Source organism: Sarcophilus harrisii, chromosome 3, assembly GCF_902635505.1.
Source record: "Sarcophilus harrisii chromosome 3, mSarHar1.11, whole genome shotgun sequence".
NCBI lineage: Eukaryota > Metazoa > Chordata > Mammalia > Dasyuromorphia > Dasyuridae > Sarcophilus > Sarcophilus harrisii.
This window is the reverse complement of record NC_045428.1, coordinates 15,395,693-15,419,073: the sequence shown is the minus strand read 5'-3', so window position 1 is coordinate 15,419,073 and position 23,381 is coordinate 15,395,693. Positions and strand designations below refer to the sequence as shown.

Here is a 23,381-nt window from a genome sequence, read left to right as displayed (position 1 = left end):
CAAGCCCAGCCCTTTACTGCTACATCTGGCTGCTGCCCAAGGTCACATACGACATTATGTATGCACGTGATTAGATATGTAACACGTACAAAAACCTCGCAGAGTTGTTGGGAAGTACAAGTGAATAAATAAAGCAATAAAACACTTTGCAACCTTTAAAGCAGGATAAAATATCTGCTACTGTTATTGTTTTGCTGTTATTATTATTTAAAATTAAAAAGAAAAAGAAGAGTTCTCCATTTAAAAATATTTGGCTAAAATTAAATTGATGACATTTAATAATAACTTTCATTCATAAGGGAGAGGGAAGTATTAGAAAGCAAACATATCAATAAGACCCAATTCTGTAGTGAACTTTGGGAGTAAAGGAAGGTCTAATGCCCACTTTGACTGTCCCCCCAGATCCCTACAGGTAGGACTGAATGCTGGGCAAGAGCCTACCTATCACCTGAGCAACTCATTCTCTTATCTCATTTAACTTCACAACAGTTTCAAGGCTTTTGAATACTTTGAAAATGTCCAGTTTTCTTTCCCAAATTCATAATATTCTAAAATTATTTTCAGCAGTTTTACATATTTAGATTAGCTAATTTTACAAAGACAAATTTTGTCAGCAATAAATGACGGAAAAAAGATAGACATGTGTTTAAAAAAAACCCACTTTTTTATTTATATATATTGGTTGGTTCCAAATTATCCTGGTAGAAAAGACATACCTGGGTCCTGGATTATAATTATGATCCAGATATGGATTTATAATTTGTAAATTGATTAACAAATCAAATGTTGCCATTATCAGATCTCCATGATACAGAATCATGCTAACAAAGAATTCAAAGCCTTGTTTTCTAAACTTGCCTCTGTTTATATGAAAAATAAAAATTGATTAACAGATTCCTACCTTTCTGTTTGGGCTTCACCATTAGCCTTGTACTGTTGAAAATCTCGTTTAAGAGACTGCAGCTTTTCTTGGAGTGACTTTTCCCGGTCAACACTTCCTTGATAAAATTTCATGTCTGCTTCCATAGCTTTAATCTTCTCTTCCATAAGCTTAAATTCATGAAGGATCAGATAACTGACTCCACAATATTTACAGACTGTCTCATCATGGGACATCTAGAAAATAAAATTTAAACTGGTTGAATTCAGAAAAGAAAAATTGAATTAAGGATGTTGTTACAAGGAGCATTAAGTGAATGGGATAAAAACATTTTGCATTACAGTCTGGAATTGTCATCATTATTATATTTTCTACATCTGAAATAAAGCAAAATGGACAGAATATTAAATACCTATGGAAAATAAACCTCAAATTATGAAAATAACTGCAGGGTTTTTTTTTTTTACTGGATCTGTAAGAAAGATTCATTCTTGGAATATTTTTCATGAAGAAAAGAAAAAAATGAAAATATGGTAGAATTTAAAATATATTTATAAATGTTAAAGTTGATTTTATATTATCAGAAATTTCTTTTAAATCCTATAAAATATATTATAAAACTCTATCTGTGGACCAGAGATTTTGAGTCCTCTATTCACTGAATAGAAGACCTTTGATCGGAACAGAACATTTCCTGGAACAAAATTCTCTCTTCAACACAAATACTGTCTTGATATGTAAACCAGGCAGAGTCTAAATGGTAAAAAACAAAAAACAAACCCTAATGAACATGAATGCAAAATTTTAAATAAATAGTATCAAAGAGGCTGAAACAACACATCGTTAAGACCACTGTGGAATTTTACCAAGTATGCAGAATTGATAATACATTAATAAAAAGCATGTGATTATGTCATACAATTATATCCTGCACTTGACAGAACACAATTCCCATTTCTGTAAAACAAACAAACAAACAAAACCAAAACAAAACTCACCTAAGAAAATTTGAAACAAATGGACTTTTCCTTAAAGTGATAAGTAGTATAGTTCTAAAACGAAGCTACCATTATATGTAATAGAGATAATTAGAATCATTACAATAAAAACAAAGATGTTGTTTGTCTGACATAATACTAGAAATGCTGGTTATAAAATGAACAAAGAAAAAAAAATTAAGAGAGTAACCATAGGTAAAGAAGAAAGAAATTTATCAAATTTTGCAGATAAAATAATATATACTCAGAGAATGCTAAAAAGTCAATTAAAAAATTAACCAAAATAATAACTTCAGCAAACTTTGATATAAAATAAACCACACAAATCATCAGCCTGTTTGTGTCATACTGACAAAATACCCAGCAGGAAAATTTCCATTTAAAATTAATGCAAAATTTAGTATAAAATACTTGGAAGTCTTCCTACCAAGGTATACACAAGACTTACAGAAATCAAACTACTGTTTACAGAAATAAAGATGGGTCTAATTAATGATTAAAATTATGATTCATTCATGAATTGGATGAGTAAACATAATAAAGATGACAACAGTATCTAATTTATTTATTCAGTGTTGTACCAATCAAACTACAAAGGCATTTATTTTACAAAAGTAGGGGGGAAATATATTTAAAGTTTTCAAAAGGTCAAGAATCTCATGGGAAATTATAAAAACAAGTGGGAAATAAAGGGGGTCTGGAAGTGTCCAATCTCAAACTATATTATAAAATAGTAATTCTCAAAATAATTTGAGGTTGATTTAAAAAAACGAAGAGAGTTTCAGTAACAGACCAGTTACATACCATACAGAAGGAAACAAATCTAATAAGTCCACTAATTGATCAATATAAAGACCCCAGTTACTGCCATAAGGACTTGCTAGTTGACAAACTCTAGTGAGGGGCTATAAAACTGTGTGTATCTTTTGACCTAGTGATAATACTATTAGGTCTATATCCCAAAAAGAAATGTTGCCTCCCCATTAAAATGTAAGCTCCCTGGGGGTAAGGACTGGCATTCTGTCTGCTTGCATATGTATTCTAACACATAACATAGGCCTGGCACAAAATAAAAGCTTCATAAATGTTTGTTGACTAGACTTATCTTGACTTAATGGCTTATTGTAGGAACCAAATGGAAAGTCATGCAGAGTTTCATTTACAAAGTTATTTCTTCACAGTGGTCAAGTCAATGCTAAATGTGGTGTTGCCCAAAGTAGCAAATGTCTCAGGGTCACCAGTCCTCATTGAAATCATACACAAGTCAAGGCAGCTTAGGTCAACATCATCATCATCATCACCACCACCACCATCATCATGAAATCCAGTGGCAAGGAAAGGATAGAGATAGAAACCTTCACCTAAAGAGCTGAGGAAGAGAGTAGAAAGTCTATAGAGACGTAGCAAAGATCTAGGAACAAGTAAGGCAGCAATGTTCTTTGGAGTCTAGGATTGGAGCAGTCAATGGAGTAGCTGCTCTGACACTGGCTGGTGTTTCTCTTATCCTTCATACTGGGACAGTTCAAGACGTCATCATCAGCCAGCCCTGCCTGAACAGCTCTCTTGAATGTTTTAATTCAAGATTTTTAAATCACTGATTGGTTTCTGACCAAGTCTGTTAATTAGGAACAACAAACAGAAGAGCCAAAATGGACATTAAAAAACCCTAGTGAGGGCCCAGTTTCCTCCTTGTAATTTGTTCTGGACTTTCAAGGATTGGTTATGTGGCTTCAAACACAATCTGACATTATACCCTACTTAAGAGTTTTGCTGAGGGGGGACTACTTAGCATTGCTAACGTGTGGACACTATTAGATAGCTTGACCCAGATGAAGTATATGGACCTCACTGATAGGTTGTTGTTAGGTATTGTCTTTAGGTCAATTTTTTATGAATCAGTTCCTGAAAGCACAAGTAATATATATGGAAGTACTGGATTTTTTTAAATTTTCAATTAATTTTATGAGGTATATCATAATTGGTAACAGAAGATGGAGTAAAAAAGTGTTATTTTACCTCTTTGTCTAATTCTACAGAATACAGAAGGAAGAGGAGAAAAGTGTGGTAAGCTTTCACGAAAGTCAAAAACATTAGTTAAAACACTACTGAATTAATAATGTAGCTAATATTTAACATTTCCAATTTTTTTTTTTTAAGTTCACTCCACTTAAAATTAAAGTTAGAGAGTAATTGTAACAGGCCACCCACCTACAAAGATTTGACTGTCCTTCATCCCTGAGGATGGTAGGCAAGCCTATTTCATCTGGCAGACCATGCCTTGTGAAGGTTGGTTTGGATGGTTCTGTAAGATCATGATTTATGGCTAATAAATACTTCAAAAATAGCAAGGGTGGGTAAATTAATCATGTCTCTCACAATACAAGTACTCATTAAATGTTTGTGGAATTGAGTCAAACCTATAATTCATATATAAAGGTATTTACAAAGTAAAATCATAGACATTCCTGCTGTAAACAAGCCTTGCTATATCCAGGGAGGTCGTCTATCTTGATGGTAGATACAATAACCACAGAGATATGGTTCAAGCATTTTGGTCCATTACATTTGTCCCTCCTTGTTTGCGATTAGAATCAGGATGAGAAGTTGATATTTACTCAAAGGCCTTTAGGAGAGCCTGCCAAAACTAAGACATGTACTAAAAGCCCTGATCTTCTAACCGAGTCTACAGAAGCACAAAGTTCCTTGCAAAAACAAGAAATCTGGATGAAAGGTAGTGGGGATTCTATGACAAAGGAGGAAATGGATAGCCTTGGTAAGGTTATCTACAACTACCAGGAGTATAATGTACTTCTTGGATTAAGATAAATCTGTGACGAGATACAAGGTCAAAGTGTCCCTACTCCTAAGAGTAAATAAAGGCCCCAGAAATCCTTTGGGCTGGTCAAACCTAGCTCTGGACACAACACAGAGATTACAGATAGATACAGAGTGATAAACATTTTCCTATACCTAGGTCACTATAACTAAATGTAATAACTTATAAATCTTCAGTGCCCAGAGGTACTTGGGCTGGAACTAGAGATCTCGTGTTCCTCCAGAAAATATAATTAACCAAGACACAACATGACCATGAAAGAATGTACCTTTATATGTATAAGGAAAGACATCCCTTTAAAATTTTTCTCCAATTTTTGATGCTATTTAGTGCATATATGACAAATACTGATGTTACTTTCATTGTACCTTTATTGGTACCTTTCAACCTGATGTGGTCTTCTTGTTATGTCTTTAAATTAAGTCATTTTTTTCTTTGCCCTACCCGAGATTATAATTGCTACCTTTACCTTTTCTATTTCCATTAAATTTTAACAGATTTTGCTCCAGCCTCTTATTTTAATTCTGTATGAGTTTTTCTGTTTCAACTCTGTTTCTTATAAGCAACATAATTGTTGTACTCTACTTTCTAATCCATTCAACTCTCCCATTTAATGGGTAGGTTCATCCCCTACATAATCATTAACTGTGTTTTTCCTTCCATTCTACTGTCTTGTATTTTCCTCTCTATAGTTACTACCCCTCTGTGGAAAAAAAAAAAAAAAAAAAAGAGGGTGAATGAGCAGGCGCAGATAGTGGAGGGGAGACAGTCAGACTTTGTCCTGGATCATACCATACTGAGACCTTAAAGGTCACCAGCCTGAGCTGTACTTGAGATAATAAAATAAGACAACACTTGATATCCCAAGAAACAACAAACAGACCAACCCAACCCCCTTTCGGAAGTATGCAGACTCCAGCCCTAAAATCAAGTCTGAAGTTAGGAAAAAGCTTAGAAGAAAGAGCAAACAAAAAGAAAGGAATAATTCTATAACATCTACAAGCAAAGCCTCAAAGAAAAATACAGCTTTTTCTGCATGGAATCTGCACACAGATTTAACTAGAATACCTGGAAGAGATGACGCAAGAATTTAATTGTTTGAATAATCAGTCAATAAATATTTATTAAATGTCTTCTATATGACAGGCTCTGTGCTAAGCACTGAAATGAGAGTGCCAGAGGAATGAATTGGGAAAAAATGTTATGGAAGAAAGGACTTGAAAGGGAAGTAACAGCTTGACACAAGAGGTACAAAAGTTTGTCCAAGCAAGAAACCTCCTGAAAACGAGAGTGGACTGATCAGAAGCCAACCACCTCAGGAGACAATAAGAAATATGAAAACAAAGTCAAAAGGTGGCATTGCAGCAGGAGAAAATTGAAGAAAATGTAAGATACTTTATAACAAAAACAACTGAGCTGGAAAATAAATTGAAAAAAAATTAAGAATCATTGGACTAACTGAAAATCAGCAACAGAAAAATGAGACTAGATATTGTATTTCAAGACATCTTTTAAAAAATTGCCCAATATATCCTATAACCAGAGAGCAAAGTATAACTAGAAAGAATCCACCAGTCACCTCTTGAAAGAAACCCCCAAGTTAAAACTTCCAGGAACATTATAGTTCAAATCCAGAGCTTCCAGGGCAAAGAAAAGATACTATAAGCAACCAGAAAGAAGGAATTCAAATATTAAGAAGCCATAGTCAGAATCATATACAATTCAGCAATCCCCATCATAAAGAAACAGAGTTTGAAATATTATTTCATATTCTAATCTATATAATAACATGTTATTCATCATATGAATACATAATCATGTCATAGTTACATAATAAAAAGAAAAGAGGCAGCAAAGCACATAGGCTTACAACCAAGAATAACTTACCCTGAAAAAAAATGAATATAAATCTACATGGAAAAAATGGCTCTTTGGTGAAATAGAGTACTTGCAAGAATTCCTGATGAAAAGACTAGAGTTGCTTAGAAACTGTGAGTTTTGAAGAAACACAAAAGATAAACATGAAGAAACTAATTTAAGGGACAGCACAAGGATGAATTGCTTCTATTCAAATATGGAGATGTGATCCATATGTTCCTCTCTGAACCCTATCATCATCCTGGGTCATAGAGGGAGTCTACTTAGTCAAGACCAGAGAGTGGTTATTATGTCTTTATGATAGCAAGAGAAGAGTGGAAAGAGAGGAGAAGGGAAAGGAGGTCTAGGAAAACCATCTCACCCAGAGTGTGCAAGTAGACATCTGTACAAACAAGAAGGGAATTGGGGCATATAATATACATACAGAGTTGGGTTTGTAGTTTTCACTCAGTAGGGAATCAAAAAGAAAGGAGAAGAAGAAATGGAGGGAAGAAAGTTCCGGGAAGGGATATTTCCTGAGCAAAACAAACTCTAAGCATGTACAAAAATAGCCATGGCTTTTAAAAAATAATCATAGTCTTTTATTTTTTCCAAACACAGGCAAAGATGGTTTTTAACATTCACCTTTGCAAAACCTTGTGCAACAAATTTTTCTTCCTCTCTTCCCCACTCCCCCTTGCCCAAGACAGCGAGCAATCTGATTTGGTTAAGCATGTACAATTCTTTTAAACATATCTCCATATTCATCATGCTGTGTAAGAAAAATCAGATCAAAAGTGAAAAATCACAAGAAAGAAAAAAAAAAACCAAGCAAGCAAACAATAAAAAGGTGAAAATACTATGTTTTGATCCACATAAAGTCTTCATAGTTCTCTCTCTGGATGATGTTCCATCACAAGTTTTTTTGGAATTGCATGGCTTTCTTGATGTAGCAAACAAAGGGAATTTGAGAGAGCCTAGAACTAAGCAATGGTTAAGCCAGTTTGGTCTATAGCATCCTACACATCTACACTGCTCTTTTGAGTTCTTTGGCCCTCTCCATCACACCTTCCTTCCCCTGGAAACTCTTCATCTTTTGGATTTCTCTGGAATCCTCCAGCATGCAACTAGAGATACCACATGCTATCCCCTCTTCTGTTGGAATCTTTACAAACTGTTAAGCCATTAGAGTTGATAGAGACAATAATTATCTAATTTAGCATGGTTCAATATGATTGATCTTGATCTTACAAGGAGATATTTTGGGCCAGAACTTGAAACAAGCTACTAAGTACAACTGATAGAAATGATGCTTGTGTTCACACCTTTAGAGAGCTCATAGAAGCAAGAAGTATTTAAGTACTCATTGGAGTTCACATGTTTGGGAGATTTCAGGGTTTAGAAAGAGATATAGGAATTCACACCTCCCTTGAAGTTCTTAGGGCCAGAGAGCACTCTGGGAGATAACCCAGAATCCCTCTCTCTCAGAGGAGGAGTTAACCTTTGGGAGATCATATATATAGAGGAAGCTCTTAGAGCTTGAAAGAATTTCTCGGGAACATTGACTGGGGTCAGAGAGGAGCACTCTGGGAGGAAGCCCACAAGCCCTCTCTTCGAGGCAAGAGAGATTCATTGCATCTTCCACCTTGGTGCTGGCTGGAGGCTGAAGAAAGCAGAGGCAGAAGCCAAGGACAAAGCTGCAAGAGCTCTTGGAACCAAGCAGAGAGATAGGGCTCTGAGCTAACCGGGCTATACTGAAGGACACAATAAAAGATCTGAACTTTTATCAGCTGGCTGCGATTTTGGGTGATTATTTTATTGTAACCGAAACTAAGACTGCCTACAGAAAACCTCCCCGAGAAAACCCTCTCCCCCAGAGAGAACTCTTATTATATTTTAAAGAAGAAAAAACACAACACTCTCCCTTTTTAGTTTCTTTTTTTGGCAACTTGTCTTCCCCCATCAGAGCGTAAGGTCCTTGAGGGCAAGGACTAGTTTTGTTTTTATTTGTATTTGTGTCCTCAGTGCTTGGCACAATAGTGGCCCTTCGTAAATACATTTGTGGACTGGTTGACTGACTGAAATAATTACTGTGTTGTAAGAAATGGTGAAGGGGATCATTTCAGAGAACCCTAGTAAGATTTATAGAGTGAAATAGACAGAACCAGGAGAACAATATACAATAACAACAACATAGTGAAAACAAACAACTTTGAAAGAATCAGGAGCTTTGATTAGCGTAATGACAAACCACAATTCCAAAAGACTGATGATGAAACACATTTTCAATCTCCTAAAAAGGTAAATTAGAAAATTCTACTGCCATGCTAGGGAAAGAATTGTAACAGAGCACAGAAGATAATTATAATATAGTCTGAAGAAAGCAAAAAGTAGAGAGCTAAGGCAATGAAAGTCACTCCCTACTCAATAATCTCCAGGGGTTCACCATTGCCTTCCAGGAATAAGTGCACAGTCCCTTCTCATCTTTCCAGTTTCTTACAATTAGCTGCCCTCCCCAGCCCCTTTCCATCTTAACTCTACTATTTTCTGCTTCTCCACAAGCCAGGTACCTCCTGCTCCCCGTCTTTTCCTGGGCAGCCACCCCACAAGGCCTAGAAACATTTTCCCCTCACTTTGGCCTCACTGCTTCCTGCCTGCCTCATATTCCCCTTTCTTCAGGCCTTTCACATCCTTTCTCTCCATATCTTTTTCCCACTCCCAACTTTTCCTTTCCATTTATTGTCTCTATAACTTATATGTCTATGGTTGTTTGCACATTATCTTCACCATTAGAATGTGAGCTCCTTGAAAGCAAGGGAAAAGTCTTATTTGACTTTGCACCTATCTCCCACAGAATCTAAGAGATTGGTTGTTCATAGGACAAATTTTTAAAAAGTTTGAGTTCAAAATAATTGAATGATATTATGATCAAAATGATCATAAAGTAATCATCCTGGAAGGGCTCTTGACTTAGACTCACAGGGTTACAGAATAGTAGAGCTGGAAGGAACCATGAAGAACTAAATAAACCCTTTTCATTTGACAAATAAAGAGCCCGAGGTCCAAGTAGATCAAGTGATTTTCCTATACAAGTCAGAACTAGGTCCAAGTCTATCCTAAATTTCTTAGGGATAACATATTACTGGTGCTAAATAAATGACAGATTCCTACCCCGCCACATACTCTGCATAATTTTCTGTCAGTAAAACTGCAAACACATGTAAAGATTATCATGCTTTCTAACTCACTCAATAGTCACCTTATCAGCTAATATACTCGATGTTTCTTTGAGACTGAAAAGACATGATAGACTATAATTATTTTATTCAATATGTTAAGTTGGAAAGTCAAGTTGTCAGGAGTCTTTGGAAACATATTTTTGGCTTTTCTCTCCAACAAGTGTTAGCACAGCTCCAGATTCTGTAAGCAAAGAATGGGGGCTGTGCTAACAAGAGGATGATTGCAAGCCGACCCGATGTTATGGTTTTTCTGTGAAGTCCTTTGTAGGAGGTAGGATTCCCCAATAAATGAGTTGTTTGGAAACAGAATCCTGGATATGCCATTTTAATGCTTTATTTGTACTTGGGAGAATTCAGCCATGCAATATATGTTTCCTTTTCAGATCCAAATCCCATAACACTGAAAGCAAATGAAAGTTATCTGATAATCTCTCACTTCTGTTTTCTGAACCCAACCATTCTGGGTAGCCAGTGTCTGTTCACTGTCTCACTGAGGTCCCAAGACATGTCCCATGGTCCAGAAATATATATCTCTCCTCCTTCAGCCTGCTCAATCAAAAAGCCCTCACCCTCTTCTCAGATATCTAATTAACTAAATGATACTTTGCAGGGAATGATTGCTAGTTGCAGATTCATCTATTGATCCTTCTAGGAGTATCTGCATTTTTTAACAGACTATATTTGGAAAAAAATGTTAAATGGCAGGAAACCCCATGAAACTAATCTGCTCCTTATTAATAATACTAGGGTGATTTGATTTAAAAATCAATTGTGTCCCCAGTCCATTGGATTGTAGTTACCCTCTGAAGGTTAAGCCACTAGAGGAGCTCATTGTCAAGTACTTTCAACCACTTAAAGTTTGTAGAAATGAAAAAATGCCACATGGTTGACCTATGCTGTTTTATCCATAGATTCACTAGAGTAGGAAGCTTCCATATATATTCACCTCACCTATAAAATGTATATTCACAAACTTGTCCTAAACTAAGTATCTACCCCAAGTATATTCCTATCACATATCACATGTAAGAGTATTTGTAAGAGTACTTAAGGGCACTCTTTGACCCATTCACAAAAGTATTTTTGAATCCACAATGTAAGCATATAACAAATTGATACATTCAGAACTATAGAAGTTTAGGAGAACAGGGTTTCCTCTTGTACCATCTTCCATTACAATATTAAGAGACTGAATCATTTCTTTGATTTAAATATATTCATTTTATTTGTTGGAAGGGAAAGATTAGGGATGGGATCTGTGATCTCTTTGGAAAAAGAGATCCCTTTGAGAAACTACTTCTGCCCATACAAATCAGAAAGTTCTCTGCAACTGGATTCTGGGATTTATTTTTTTCAACATTTTGATAAATATATTTCAACATAATAAGTCATCCTATTTATTTTATTTTAAACATTATTCTAAGCAGTCTATTGGCTTCCTCAGACTACAAATGGAACTAAACAATAATTTATTATGTACTTATAAATTTCCTATTAATTTCATTACATTAGAGGTTCTTACCCTGAGTCCTGTGAATTTGATTCTTGAAATATTTTGGTAATTGTATTTCTTTTTTTTAAAATAAGTTTTTTTTTAAATTTTATTGTTCTTGTACAACACCAGTTTCACCCAGAATCTTTCCTCCTTCCTCCCAAAATCACCCCATATAACAAATAACATTTTTTAAAAACAAAAACAGGGGACAAACTGATCAATACATCCAAAAGTCTGAGACTCTGAGTAACAGGCTTTGTTTATGGATTTCCTGTCTCTGCAGAGGGGTGGGTTGTGTGCTATATTCACTTTGGATTTTGGAGGGAAGCATCATTTCCACTTATATTGCTGTAGTCACTTTGTATGTGGCTTTCTTCACCCTGCCGACTTGCTTCTCACTGCATCGGATCACAGAGCTCTTTGCATGCTTCTCTATATTCAATACATTCATCCTTTCTTCTGGTATGGTCATATTCCATTATGCTCATGTCCCTTAACTCCTTTAACTATTCCTCATTCAAGGGGCATCTATTTTATTTCTACTTCTTTGCTATCAGAAAAAAAATGCTGCTATAAATATTTTGGTATGTATGGTGACTTTTTTCTTATTGATGGCTTCTTTGGAGTCACTGGTCAAAAGGTGTGAAAATATAAATCACTTTTATTTGTATAATTCCAAATTCCTTGCCAAAAGGGCTGTACTGATTCACAGCTCCTCCAACAATGTGCTAGAGTACTTATTTCCTTAAACCTTTCCAGCATTTGTTATCCCTAGCTTTTGTCATCCTTTCCACTTTGTAGAACATAAGGTGAAGCCTTGGGGTTGTTTTGATTTTTATTTCTCTTGTTTTTAGTACTTTGGAGCAGATATTTATTTGTATTTCAATAGAAGTGGCTTCCTTTGAAAGCTTATGTATTTTTATTTTCTACATTTTAAAACATTCCTCAGAAAAGGCTGGAAAGATTTACCGAACTGATGCTGAGTGAAGTGAGCAGAACCAGGAAAACATTGTACACAGTAACAGCAACTTTGTATGATGATTAACTTAGCACTTCTTAGCAATATGATGATCCAAGACAACTCTCATGATGAAAAATACTATATGTTTCCAGAGAAAGAACTAGAGTCTAGATGCAAATTAAATATTCACTTATTATATTATTATTTACATTATCACACAATTATCTATTCTATAATTATATAATTAATATTAATTACTATTAACATTAATATTATATTATTATAAACGCATAAATATTCATGCTTTTCCAAGCATATCAAGAAATTAGGATTTACCGATTTCAATAAACATATCTTAAGTTCTAAGTCATTGTTAGTACAATGAATTAATGGATGCAGCTGACCCTATGGGCATTCAGGAGCCTCTTCAGGAATTTATGCAACTATAAGCTCTCTAGTGAGATGTTCCTTCCATTAGAAGACACAAAAGGAAAAATAGTTCAAAGACAGAAAAATAATAAATCTACAGAAACCAAAATAACCAGTTGTGGAAAATTGTGCAATTGTGCAGGAACAGCTTGCTTTTTCTCTTTTTTTTTTCTGATAAATTTCTATTTTAAATGATCTGTCAAAAATAAGACCAAAGAAGAAAACATCACATCTTCCTTTCCAGGATACCCAAGCCAGGGTTCTAACAATCATCTTTATTTTCTTTTCTCTCTTTTTTGATTCAACACAAAATCTGATCCTCATTACAGTGGCCTCCAACAACCTGGAAAATTAAGTTTATTTCTTCTGGAAGTCACAATCTGTACTCAGAAATATAAAACTGTTATTCTGAATAAATTTCAAAGTTCCAAAGGACTAAGCTTACTTTCATGAAAGAGGACAAAGTGAGCTGTTGCAAAGAGGGAAAGGGATTGTTATCCCCAAAGAACAGGCTGCTCTCCAGTTCTCGCACCACCTCTTCTGTTTGGCAAAATAAACAACTTGAGACACTTTATTTTACTTTGTGTACCAGGCTAATAAAGAACTCCTGGGGCAAAAATCCTATGACAAACATTCATTTTGTCACCAGCTTTAAAGTGAAGAGCCTGTTTCAATTTTGCCAAATGAGCAGCACATGTTTTTCAAAGTTTTTTTTTAATTTACATATAAATATGTACCTTGGTTAAAAAACAAACTACAGAAAACCAGTTTATTGCTTTTTGCTAATAAGAATAATATTCTTGTGGTTACGTTTTATTTCTCGAGGGATTTTAAAATTGCTACTTTGCTGAGAGAGAAGAGAGTTTTATTTTAGTTGTCAATATACTAAAACCTAAACAGCATTATCAGATCACAATAAAACCATTCTACTTTTATGACTCTGGGTGCAATTCTGATCCCCAGGGCTGGGTTTGCAGCTGCTGCTGTTAGGAGCTCTCAAGGAAAGCAGAGACAGGTGGAAGACCCAATATCTTTGGAAAGATCACGAAACTGGACAACTCTGTTGGGACGTAGAGGTAAACACTGAAGTCCAGCCAGGGAAGCAGACAGAAAGTCCTCTTGCTTAACAGACAAAGGCCTTCACATAAGAAACATCCCATTAATGGATAGGAGATACAGGCCTCTTAGAGAAGGGGCCCATGAGATCAGCCTGCAGGTCTCCCTTCTCCCTATAGAGGAAAGCAGGCCTGGTAGAGGTGGATTTCACTGCCTTTTATTTCCAAACAGGAATTGAAGTCTTAAGGTCTGCTTAATACAATCCAAACTGATGTTTTGCTACTCTTACATTTCCCCGGTTTCCCGCTGCCTACAGAACAGACCCAAAGCTGTCCCACTGGAACTCTTCAAGCTTATCTCCTTCCCCAAATGGCCCCATCTTGTGACTCCTCCCAATTCAGAACCTTGCAATGTATTCCCCCTACCCTCCTGCTGCCTGAATCCCACCTTTAACATGCTTCAACATTCAGCTCTACCTCTATCCCTTTCAGGAAGCAATCCACACAATTCTTGGCGCCTTCCAAATTCAGACACATTTCTTACCAGGTTCCACTCAAATCACGTACTTTCTGCATCATTTATTTTTGTCTGTTTTTCTCTGTAACTAGATTACAAACCATTTGATCTAGGACCCTTGTTGTACATCTTTGCATCCCTACTATACCTAGAACAGGGAACCGGATATGTAGCATACCCCCTTATCCACTGGAGGAAAAGCTTGTCTGTAAAGCCCATCATTGCCCCTCTTCTTCAGGCTTATCCAGTTCCTCCCCATCTACCTTAAATGGATGCCTAAATGGTCTATCCCCTGCTTCTGCACTTGGCTCTTGTCCTCCACTTAAACAAAAAAGGAAAAGCAAATTAAGTGCTTTGGTTTAAATGTCCTGTTCTGAGTTGAGAATGGAGTCTTGGATTTGCTGGGCTTCTCGCACCAACAAGGTTGCTGGTTGGGTGACACTTTGGGAAGCAGAAATAGAAGGTCAGCAACCAAGATGTCATCAAAGGAAGGGGCTGTGAAAAGACAAAGGGCTGGAACACAAAACTGGCAGTCTAGAACCCATGGCAATATGTGACGAGGTCAAGAATGGAGTCTTGGATTTGTTGGGCCTCTGGAACCAACAAGGTTGTTGGTCTTGTGACACTCTGGGAAGCAGAAACACAATGTCATTAGCCAAGATGTCATCAAAGGAAGGGACTGAGAAAAGACAAAAGTGGTGGTCTAGATGCCATGACAGTATGTGAAGAGGTCAAGAATGGAGTCGTGGATTTGCTGGGCCTCTGGCACCAACAAGGTTGTTGGCCATGTGACACTTTGGGAAGCAGAAATAGAAGGTCAGCAACCAAGATGTCATCAAAAGAAGGGACCGTGAAAAGACAAGGGCTAGAACACAAAACTGGCAATCTAGAACCCATGACAGTATGTGGAGAGGTTCATTATAGTTTTTAACAAAATTATGAAGCTGCCATACAATAGCCTAAAAAGACAGAACAACCTTTTGGCCTGCAGCTGAATCCAAGGACTGAGGCCTGCCTGAGAGGTCAAAGCTAATCTAGGAACACCAAAGGGGGCAAGCAAATCAATTCCTGTAGCAGGCCTCTCTTACAAAGCTGCCAAAAATAACCTGACAGAAATGGGGCTCATAGAGTCATACTATGCTAGATATTCCAGTATTATATGTATAAAGGAAATAATTAAATGCCACATCCATACTCCTTATTATAAACCCTTCTGAGACTCAGAGGTGCCCCCCCCCAAAAAAAAAAACCTGTCCAGTAGATAGATAAAAACTCCAATATCATACCTTTTGGATTTCTTCAGGCAATGCATGCATGGGAATATGCCGGTCCATACTTTCCCAAGACGCACTTCCCAAAATGCAGAAGACAAATACCTAGAAAATCAGAGGGAGTCAGAAGTTGATAATTGAGGAGAAAGTTAAGCAGCAAATATAAATTTATGGGAACTTCTCAGGATGTATTTATATATAATCACTATTTCAATGTTAAATTTCATCGACATTGAGTCTAGAGATGCTGTATGTTTTTCTCACAATAACTAATTATGCCTAAGTGATAGGAAAAATCATGTTACTGGTTGCTCTGCCAAGTAAACAATGTGCTGTCATTAACTCCCCTCTTCAAAAAAACATTGCTAATCCCTTCCTTAAGGCTCTTACAACCCAAAATATTTTCTTTAATAATTTCTAACCACTATTTGGTTAGGAATAGAAATCAGAGTTCAGCATCTTCAACTTCAAACATATATGTATGTATATATATATACATATACATATATAGTTGTTTTATTTTGAAAATCTTGACTTCTGAAAAAATTACTAGTAAAAACAATGATTAAAAATAAAATTTTAACTCAGTGGATGATAGGGATGACAATTCCAGCACACTTTTTTAATGTAAAAGTCAAAATATTTATATTTCAGTTTTTTACATTAAAATTCATGCCAAAAATTTCAGAGAGAGTAGGCCAGAGGCTTTTTGTCAATACATCAGGGACCAATATTTTACTGTCAATGGAACTAGGACGATTTCTTAATGCAAACATTTTCCTTTAATGGAATGTTATTGGACAATTATTCCCTAATAAAGGTTTAAATTCTTTCTTAATCTTTCAAAAGGCCAGAATGTTCCCGAGACTAAGGAGGATGATTGCTGTGTTTTTTTAGTCTTTCCCTCTTCCTACCACTGGCCAAGGGAACAGAATGCCTTGCCCACATGCTCCACGGATCAATTATTCTTCAAAGACTGTTCTTGCAGTACTTTGGGTCTTTTTATATTATTAAGATGTTTGCTGTCACTGGGAGGGGGCAGGAGGGGGAGAAAGGGAGAGAATCCATTACTTCATTTGTTGATACAAATATCCTACCTAACTATTTAAGGTTATTGTTGGGGAGAAGAGAATTTTAGCATATTATTCTTCCATACAGACCAACAGCATCTGGCATCATTCCCTTTTTATATCTCATTACTGATATATACATACTCCATTCAACAAACTCAAACATACAGCACCCCACCAAAGCACAGACAATAATCTATGGTCAAGATAGAAGAGTGACAAGACAAATACTGTTGATATTTTTTTTTACTATTATACACTGGATTCATAATCCCAGGATATATAAGAGTGATAGATTATTAATCCCATAGTCTATAAAGCTGATTAATCCCATGGTATATAAAATTGGTACATTAGACTCTTTAATTTTTTACAAATATCAGTAGGAACTTCTTATAATTGTATTTGACCTCAGAAGTCATTCTATGGCATGGCATATTATATTTATATCTCAGATATGATATAAAGTTAGAGATATCCATTGGCCAACAATCTCTTGCTTGCGTGGAAATTGATGCTGTGTATTACTGTTATTGTGACTCCGCATATACAATTCACTGTAAGAATGCTTTCACAAATGGTGACACAAGCAGTATGGTCAAGATACCACAAGATAAAGTCATTCATTGATTCAATAAAAGTGATCAAGCAGCTACAATGAGCAAGACACAGTTCTAAGTGTCCAAGAGACTCACAGAGAAAAAGAATAAACAAGTGGCGTAAGCCGCTTAGCCTCCACAGGATGGGTTAGGATGGAAACAGTAATTATAACATGACAAGCCTGAATCCAAGTTTCACAAGAGAGATACAAAGCAAGTATAATGGAGGCTCCAGGGACCTAGAGGAAGCTTCCTAAGGAGGAAGGTTTGAGTTGGATCTTGGCCAATGGCCAGGACTCTGATGAGTCAGGAGATGGGGAAGGTTTTTCGAGGAGAGGAGATAGGATTAACAAAGTCCCTGAGGAGTGAACTGTGGGTCATGGTTAGGGGAGAGTGGACATTGTGGCCACAGAACAAAGTACACTTAAGGAAGATAAGATAAGGCAAAGGATGGTGGTGTGAGGCAAGGACACCGAAGGTACAGTTTGGCCCTCATCTGAGAGGCAACAGAGAATCAACAAAAGATTCTGAAAGCTTCAGCAGAATTGTTGGGGCCAGGTTGTTAAGGGGCTTCACAGACCCTCTCAACGCTATTGTGCCACTTCACCAAGAAGTAACAAGAATTCCCTCAATAGATAAATTCAGCTACAAGGGGCCAACTTCTTTTATTGTTCTTTCAAGGGAAAGGTCAATCTTGAGGGACAATTTGGATTTTCTTCCTCCCAGAAATGACTATGACATAATGACAAAGGCTATCAAGAAAACATTTTTTTTTTAAAGTAATGGGGTCTGGCCTTGTGTGGTATCTGTAAAGAGGGCAGGATAGACTTCAAAGAGCCAACTGTGATGGAAACAACAGAAGTCAGAGCCTTATTTGTGTGAAGGGTGAAGAAGAGAAAGGATTTACTTAATGCCTAGTTTCAAGTCTTGGGTGGGGGGCAGCTAGGTGGCACTGCAGGGATAGAAACCTGGGCCTAGGGTCAGGAAGATCCTAATTCAAATGTGGCTTTGGACATGAGCTGGGTGACTCTGGGCAAAGCCTTTGACCCTATTTGCCTCAGTTTCCTCTTCTGTAAAATGATCTGGAGAAAAAAAACGGCAAGTCATTCCAGGATCTTACAAAAACAAAATACAAAACTCCCCCAACAAAACAAACAAAAGCCCAGATTGGAAATGACCCAACAACAATAAAGAGAAGCCACTTATTGAAGGACGAAAAGAGTTCTGTTGGGGGCACAAAGACTGTGGTGAGATACTGGGGCTGGAGAGATATGGGAATGATCTGCCCAAAACTGACAAGGGCTGAAAGTTTGCTAGAAATGGCTGAGGTACTGGTAGTAATCCTCATCCCTACAGTACTTTTAGGTTAATAAAGCCTTTTCTTTAAAGTAATCCTCTGGGATGGGCTCTACAAGTATTCTAGTCCCCATTATTCAGAAAAGGACCCAGGGCTCTGAGATGGTAAATGCCTAGCAAAGACTGTCTTTGGACCTCAGGGTCAGCACTCTCTCCCCTACATCAGAGCCTCAAGGGAGACTGCAGAGAGAGAAAAAGGAAGCTTAAGACAGTCTTAATGTAAGCTTAGCAAAGAGCATTCAGAGGGATGGACAGACAGTGTCAGATGACTCAGAGATCAAGGACAAACACTTAAGAGCACGTGATCTGTAGATGAGAACGTCCATGGACAGTGTTTTTAAAGGTGGTAAGAACCAAGGTGGGGGGGGACCGCATTGCAGAGTGGGTGAGAGGGCCAGAGGAGTGGAGGCTTACTTCAGTCCCTCAGAGATCTCTTGTCTCGTAGCTGTGGGCACTTCTACCACAAGCACAGACCCGCACCAGTCCGATCCCTCTGCGACTCCAAAGAAGAGCTGCTTTGGTTGAAAATGTCATCACCTCACAATCAGACTGAATGATGGCACAATGGATAGAGCATAGATTGAGTCATCAGGAAAACCTGGATTCAAATTCTGCCCCAGATGTTTATTAGTTGTGGAACCTTGAATTAGTCTTAATTTGTCTGCCTCAGTTTCCTCATCCATAAAATGGGAATAATAATAGCTCCTACCTCATAGGGATATTGCAAAGGTCAAGAGAGATTACATATGGAGTTTAGCAAACCTTAAATGTTCCATAAATGTTAACTATTATCCTCTCAAACTTTAGTCCAGTTCTGGGGGAAACAGATATAATTCAAAACAGGCTTTACAGGATGTCTTCTCAGCTTGGTTAATGTGTGTGCGTGTATGTGTGTGTATATGTGAGAAAGAGGGAGAATATGGTTTTCAAGTTGCAGAGTGCTTTGCAAACATCACCTCACTGGAGGCTCACGAGAGGCCTGTAAGTCAGGTCCCACAGGCCACCATCATCAGACCCATTTTACAGATGAGGAAGTGGTAGCTCAGGCAGTTGACTTGCCTACTTGAGGTCACATAGTCAGAGCCACCTCAGGCTCACACTCTCTTTCTTGGCTCCACATCATGCAGCCTCTCCAGAGCTGCCAGGAGCCTCAAGCTTCTGACGCTGCCTTCAAGAACTTGGAACTGCCTCTGCATGAGGAGGCATCGGGGAAAAGTAATATTGCCTTTCCAATAGGTTTAGCAGAGAAAGACCGGGGGCCTGGGAAGGCTTTACTGATGCAGCATCCTGGGCCTAGGCCAGGAGGAGGAGGAGAACAGAGACTGCTACCAGGTCTCCTCTGCCCACTTCCTCCTCCTCCCCACACCTACACAAAAGAAATGAGGAGATCCTTCAAGGCAGAAACCAATTCTTTTGAGTATTTTTTGTCTACTTACTGAGTGCATCCAACATGACTCAGACAAGCCCTTGCCTACAGTAGTAGGTACCTAATGCATGCTTGGAAGTGAGTACCCTTGGCAAGAAGAAAGGGAATTCTATCCTCAGAGACTGAAGAAAAGGTTGAGTGAGATTGGAGAGGATTTATCGGGGAAAGGTGAATGAAAGACCTCTTGCCAGTGAGTTAAGGCAGCCAAGAGGAATAGGGCTAGTTGAGCCAGCAGCTTAGAGAGAACAGGTTGGGATATCTGCTAGAGGGAAAGTGAGAGGGGACCCAAAAAGGGTGATTTAAGGATCGCAGGTGAGCAGGAAAGGCCCACCAAAGAACTTCCCAAAGAACTGGGGGTGGTTTCTGCTTTCTCAAAATAAGGCAGTTATCGAGGGAGCCCAGAGTCTACTTGCCGGGCAACTTGTCCTATAATATGTCAAGGATGTAACTGTCTTATGGGCATCCTTCCATGCTTGGGGAGCTTCCTCTGGACTCACACACTGGTGAGGAGACCCAAAGAGTTGCGCAGAAGCTATGACTGAGCCCATCTCATTTCCAATACTCTTCTAACACCAGTGGAGAATACACGGCTACTGACTCATGCCTGTTGTTCCCATTGGCCCTTCTGTAGGCGGGAGCAATGCTCCTATTATAAAGCCTGCCTAAAGGTCTTCCTTGGGAGGACCAAGTGTTCACTCTCCAGGCCTGCCAGAAAATCGCAAGGCTTTCAAAATGGTGCTTGAGGCAACTGTGTAAACCTCCCAATCTCAGCCCTTTCCTGAAGGACCACTGACAGGAACGGAGCATGGAAGCAGGGAAAGGACCTAGGGTATGAAGAGAGTTCTCATGACTCTAGAGGGATCTTTTGGGGAAGGGACCCAGCTTTTAAGAGTAGAAAAAGGGAAAGAGGGAGAGGGGTAGAGTTTTAGGGTAGAGGAGAGAGAGAAAGAAATGACGGGAAGTAAAACAGGAGGGAAGAGGTGGGCATTTAAAGGGAGAGTTTTAGAAAAGGGAAGAAAGGGAATGGGAGATGAGGAAAATGGAAGGAAGAGTAAAAACAGAGAAAAGGGGAGAACAGAAAAGGGGGAGGATAAGGAAAGTAAGGGAATCTATGTAGCACCTACTATGTGCTCGGCACTGTGCTCAGTGCTTTTTTCATATTATCTCATTTGTTCCCCACAACAACCCAGCAAGATGGGTGCTATTGTCCCTATTTTATAATTGAGGGAACTGAGACAAATAGTGCTCAGATGACTTTCAAAAGTCATAAAAGTAGTAAGAATCTGGGGCCTTCTAGGCTACAATCCTGTGATGCAGGGCTGAACACCCTGTCGTCAGTTCTCTCAGGAAAAAGGGAGGGAAAGAAAGAGGAGGGTTGGAGAAGGGAGGATGAAGGGCAAAGGCAAGAGAACCTCAGGGATTTGGGGGGAGGGGGCGAGACAGAGATGAGAAAAAAAGGAAGGAGCTCTGAGGAGGTGGGAAAGGATGAAGGAGAAAAAGGAAAGAAGGAAGCGGAGTGGAAAGTGGAGAGGGAAACAAAAGAAAGGAACGGGGAGTAGTAGAGGAAGATGGAAGAGAAAGGGAGGGAGATGAACTCCTGAGAAGAAAAAAGGGTGATAGTAGGAAGGGGATGAAGGAGGAAGAGGAGGGAAGATGAAAGGGGGAGGGGAGGAGGAGGTGAAATAAGGGGAAAGGGAAGGAAGGGAGGAAAGAGGAGGAAGGAGGGATGGACAAAGGAGGAGGAGAAAAGGGGGACAAGAAGAGGGATCAGTGGGCTTGGGGAGAAAAGGAGGGAGGAGGGGTGAGGAGGACGGAGACTAATAGAGAAGTACAGGGAGGGGGGAGGGGCAGGGGAGGGGGGAGGGGCTGGGGAGGAGGAAGCAAGAGCAGGGGAGGATGGGCAGGGGGGGAGCGAGCCCCCCACGCTCGCGGCCCTTCCCTCTCAGAGCCTCAGCTGACGAGGCCCCTCGGGATCAAGGGCACGGCTGATCTCGGGGGAGGGCAGCGTCCCCCGGCCAGTCCCCGGGAAGCCAAGCCGGCGTCTCACCTCGACCTCGGCTCCGCTGGGTCGGAAACGGCTTTCCCGGTCACCCGGGCAACCGCGCTCCCCGGGGAGAGACGTCAGAACGCGGCGACGTCACACCCCGCACCGCCTACGCGGAAGCGCCGCCTCGGCCCGCCCCCACGCACTAGAATGTGCGCGCAGGGCCCTTGGGCCGGGAAACAATGGGCGTCATGATGGCGCGTGCGCTGAGGGGGGTCGCGGGGACAGGAGTCGAGGGGAAGTGGAGGGCGTTGGGTGGGACGCGGAGCCGGGGGCGCGGAAACGCGGCGGGGTCTAAGACTGGCAGGCCGCGCTCTCGCTCTCCCCCGCTTTCCGGTGCGTCACGGGGCTCACTTTCCCCCAGCCAGGGAAACTGAGGCCTGATGAGCTGCCCTGGCGGAGGCGCGGGGCCGGCCCCTTCCGCGGCGTCTCTACGTTAGCGTGGAGGGGGCTCCGAGCGCGCCACTGGGGCCCAGCGAGACCCCCGCCCCAGACTCCCTTTCCCCCCTTCTCAGCCCGCGGGGCCCCGAGCACTCGCGTGGGGGCATCCGGGCCGTCTCAGCCCGGGAGGGATCGTGACCCCCCCCCCCCCCCCAAATCACCCGCGGGGCCCCCGGGCGAGGACGTCCCTGGGACGCTCCGGGTCAGGGACGCCCCGACATGAGCCCTCCGGGAAAGGCCGCGGGAGGGCCGAGTCACGGCGCTGGCGGCCTCTTGGGTGTTGTTTTGGGGGCTATACCTGCATGCATATGACCCCCCCAGAGGAGGGAAGATGCACATATCTGTGTGTGTGTATCCATACATGTTAACATCTTCCCCCAATACATGCGTACAAATCCCCACCCCCACCTGTTTTTTTCTTAAAGAGGAGAAGAAATGTACAGAATACATAGCTCCCCTTGTGGTTTGTTTCCTCTTAAATAGGTGGAAGGAGGGGGAGGTAGAAATATACATAGAAACCTCTGGGCCCCCACCCTTTGTTTCTTCTTGGAGAAGCGGGATCTATATGTAACATGTCATTCCTCTTCCCCCACCTTTGTGGTTTCCTCTTGGAGAGGAGGGAAGTACATGTGAATATCACTCCCTTTTGTTTCTTTTTGGAGAGTGAGGAGGGATGTATACAATGTATCACTCTCCCCCCCCCCCATATGGTTTGTTTCCCCTTGGGGAGGAAGGGGGGGCGCTCTCTCTCTCTCTCTCTATATATATATATATGTAAAATCCCCCATAGGGAAGCAAGAGGAGCTGAGGAACAGCAGGAGGGGAACAGAGGGCAGCCAAGCCAGGACCCCGAGTACACCAGGCTTATCAGGGGCTCGGAGCACTTTTATAGCTATTCATTCTCACC

General features: G+C 39.8%; 1 protein-coding gene across 1 annotated transcript in view; it reads right to left on the bottom strand.

Annotated features, from left to right (window-relative positions):
* LEKR1 (leucine, glutamate and lysine rich 1) overlaps window positions 1-22,546 on the bottom strand; it is a 164,465-nt gene extending 141,919 nt beyond the window's left edge. The window contains exons 1-3 of the mRNA XM_003766208.4: window positions 22,037-22,546; window positions 15,554-15,643; window positions 902-1,116 (exon numbers count right to left, since the gene is read on the bottom strand). Coding sequence (XP_003766256.1) covers window positions 902-1,116; window positions 15,554-15,601 — 263 coding nt within the window. The 5' untranslated portion in view covers window positions 15,602-15,643; window positions 22,037-22,546. The remainder of the gene's footprint in view (window positions 1-901; window positions 1,117-15,553; window positions 15,644-22,036) is intronic.
* Window positions 22,547-23,381: the final 835 nt, after the last annotated feature.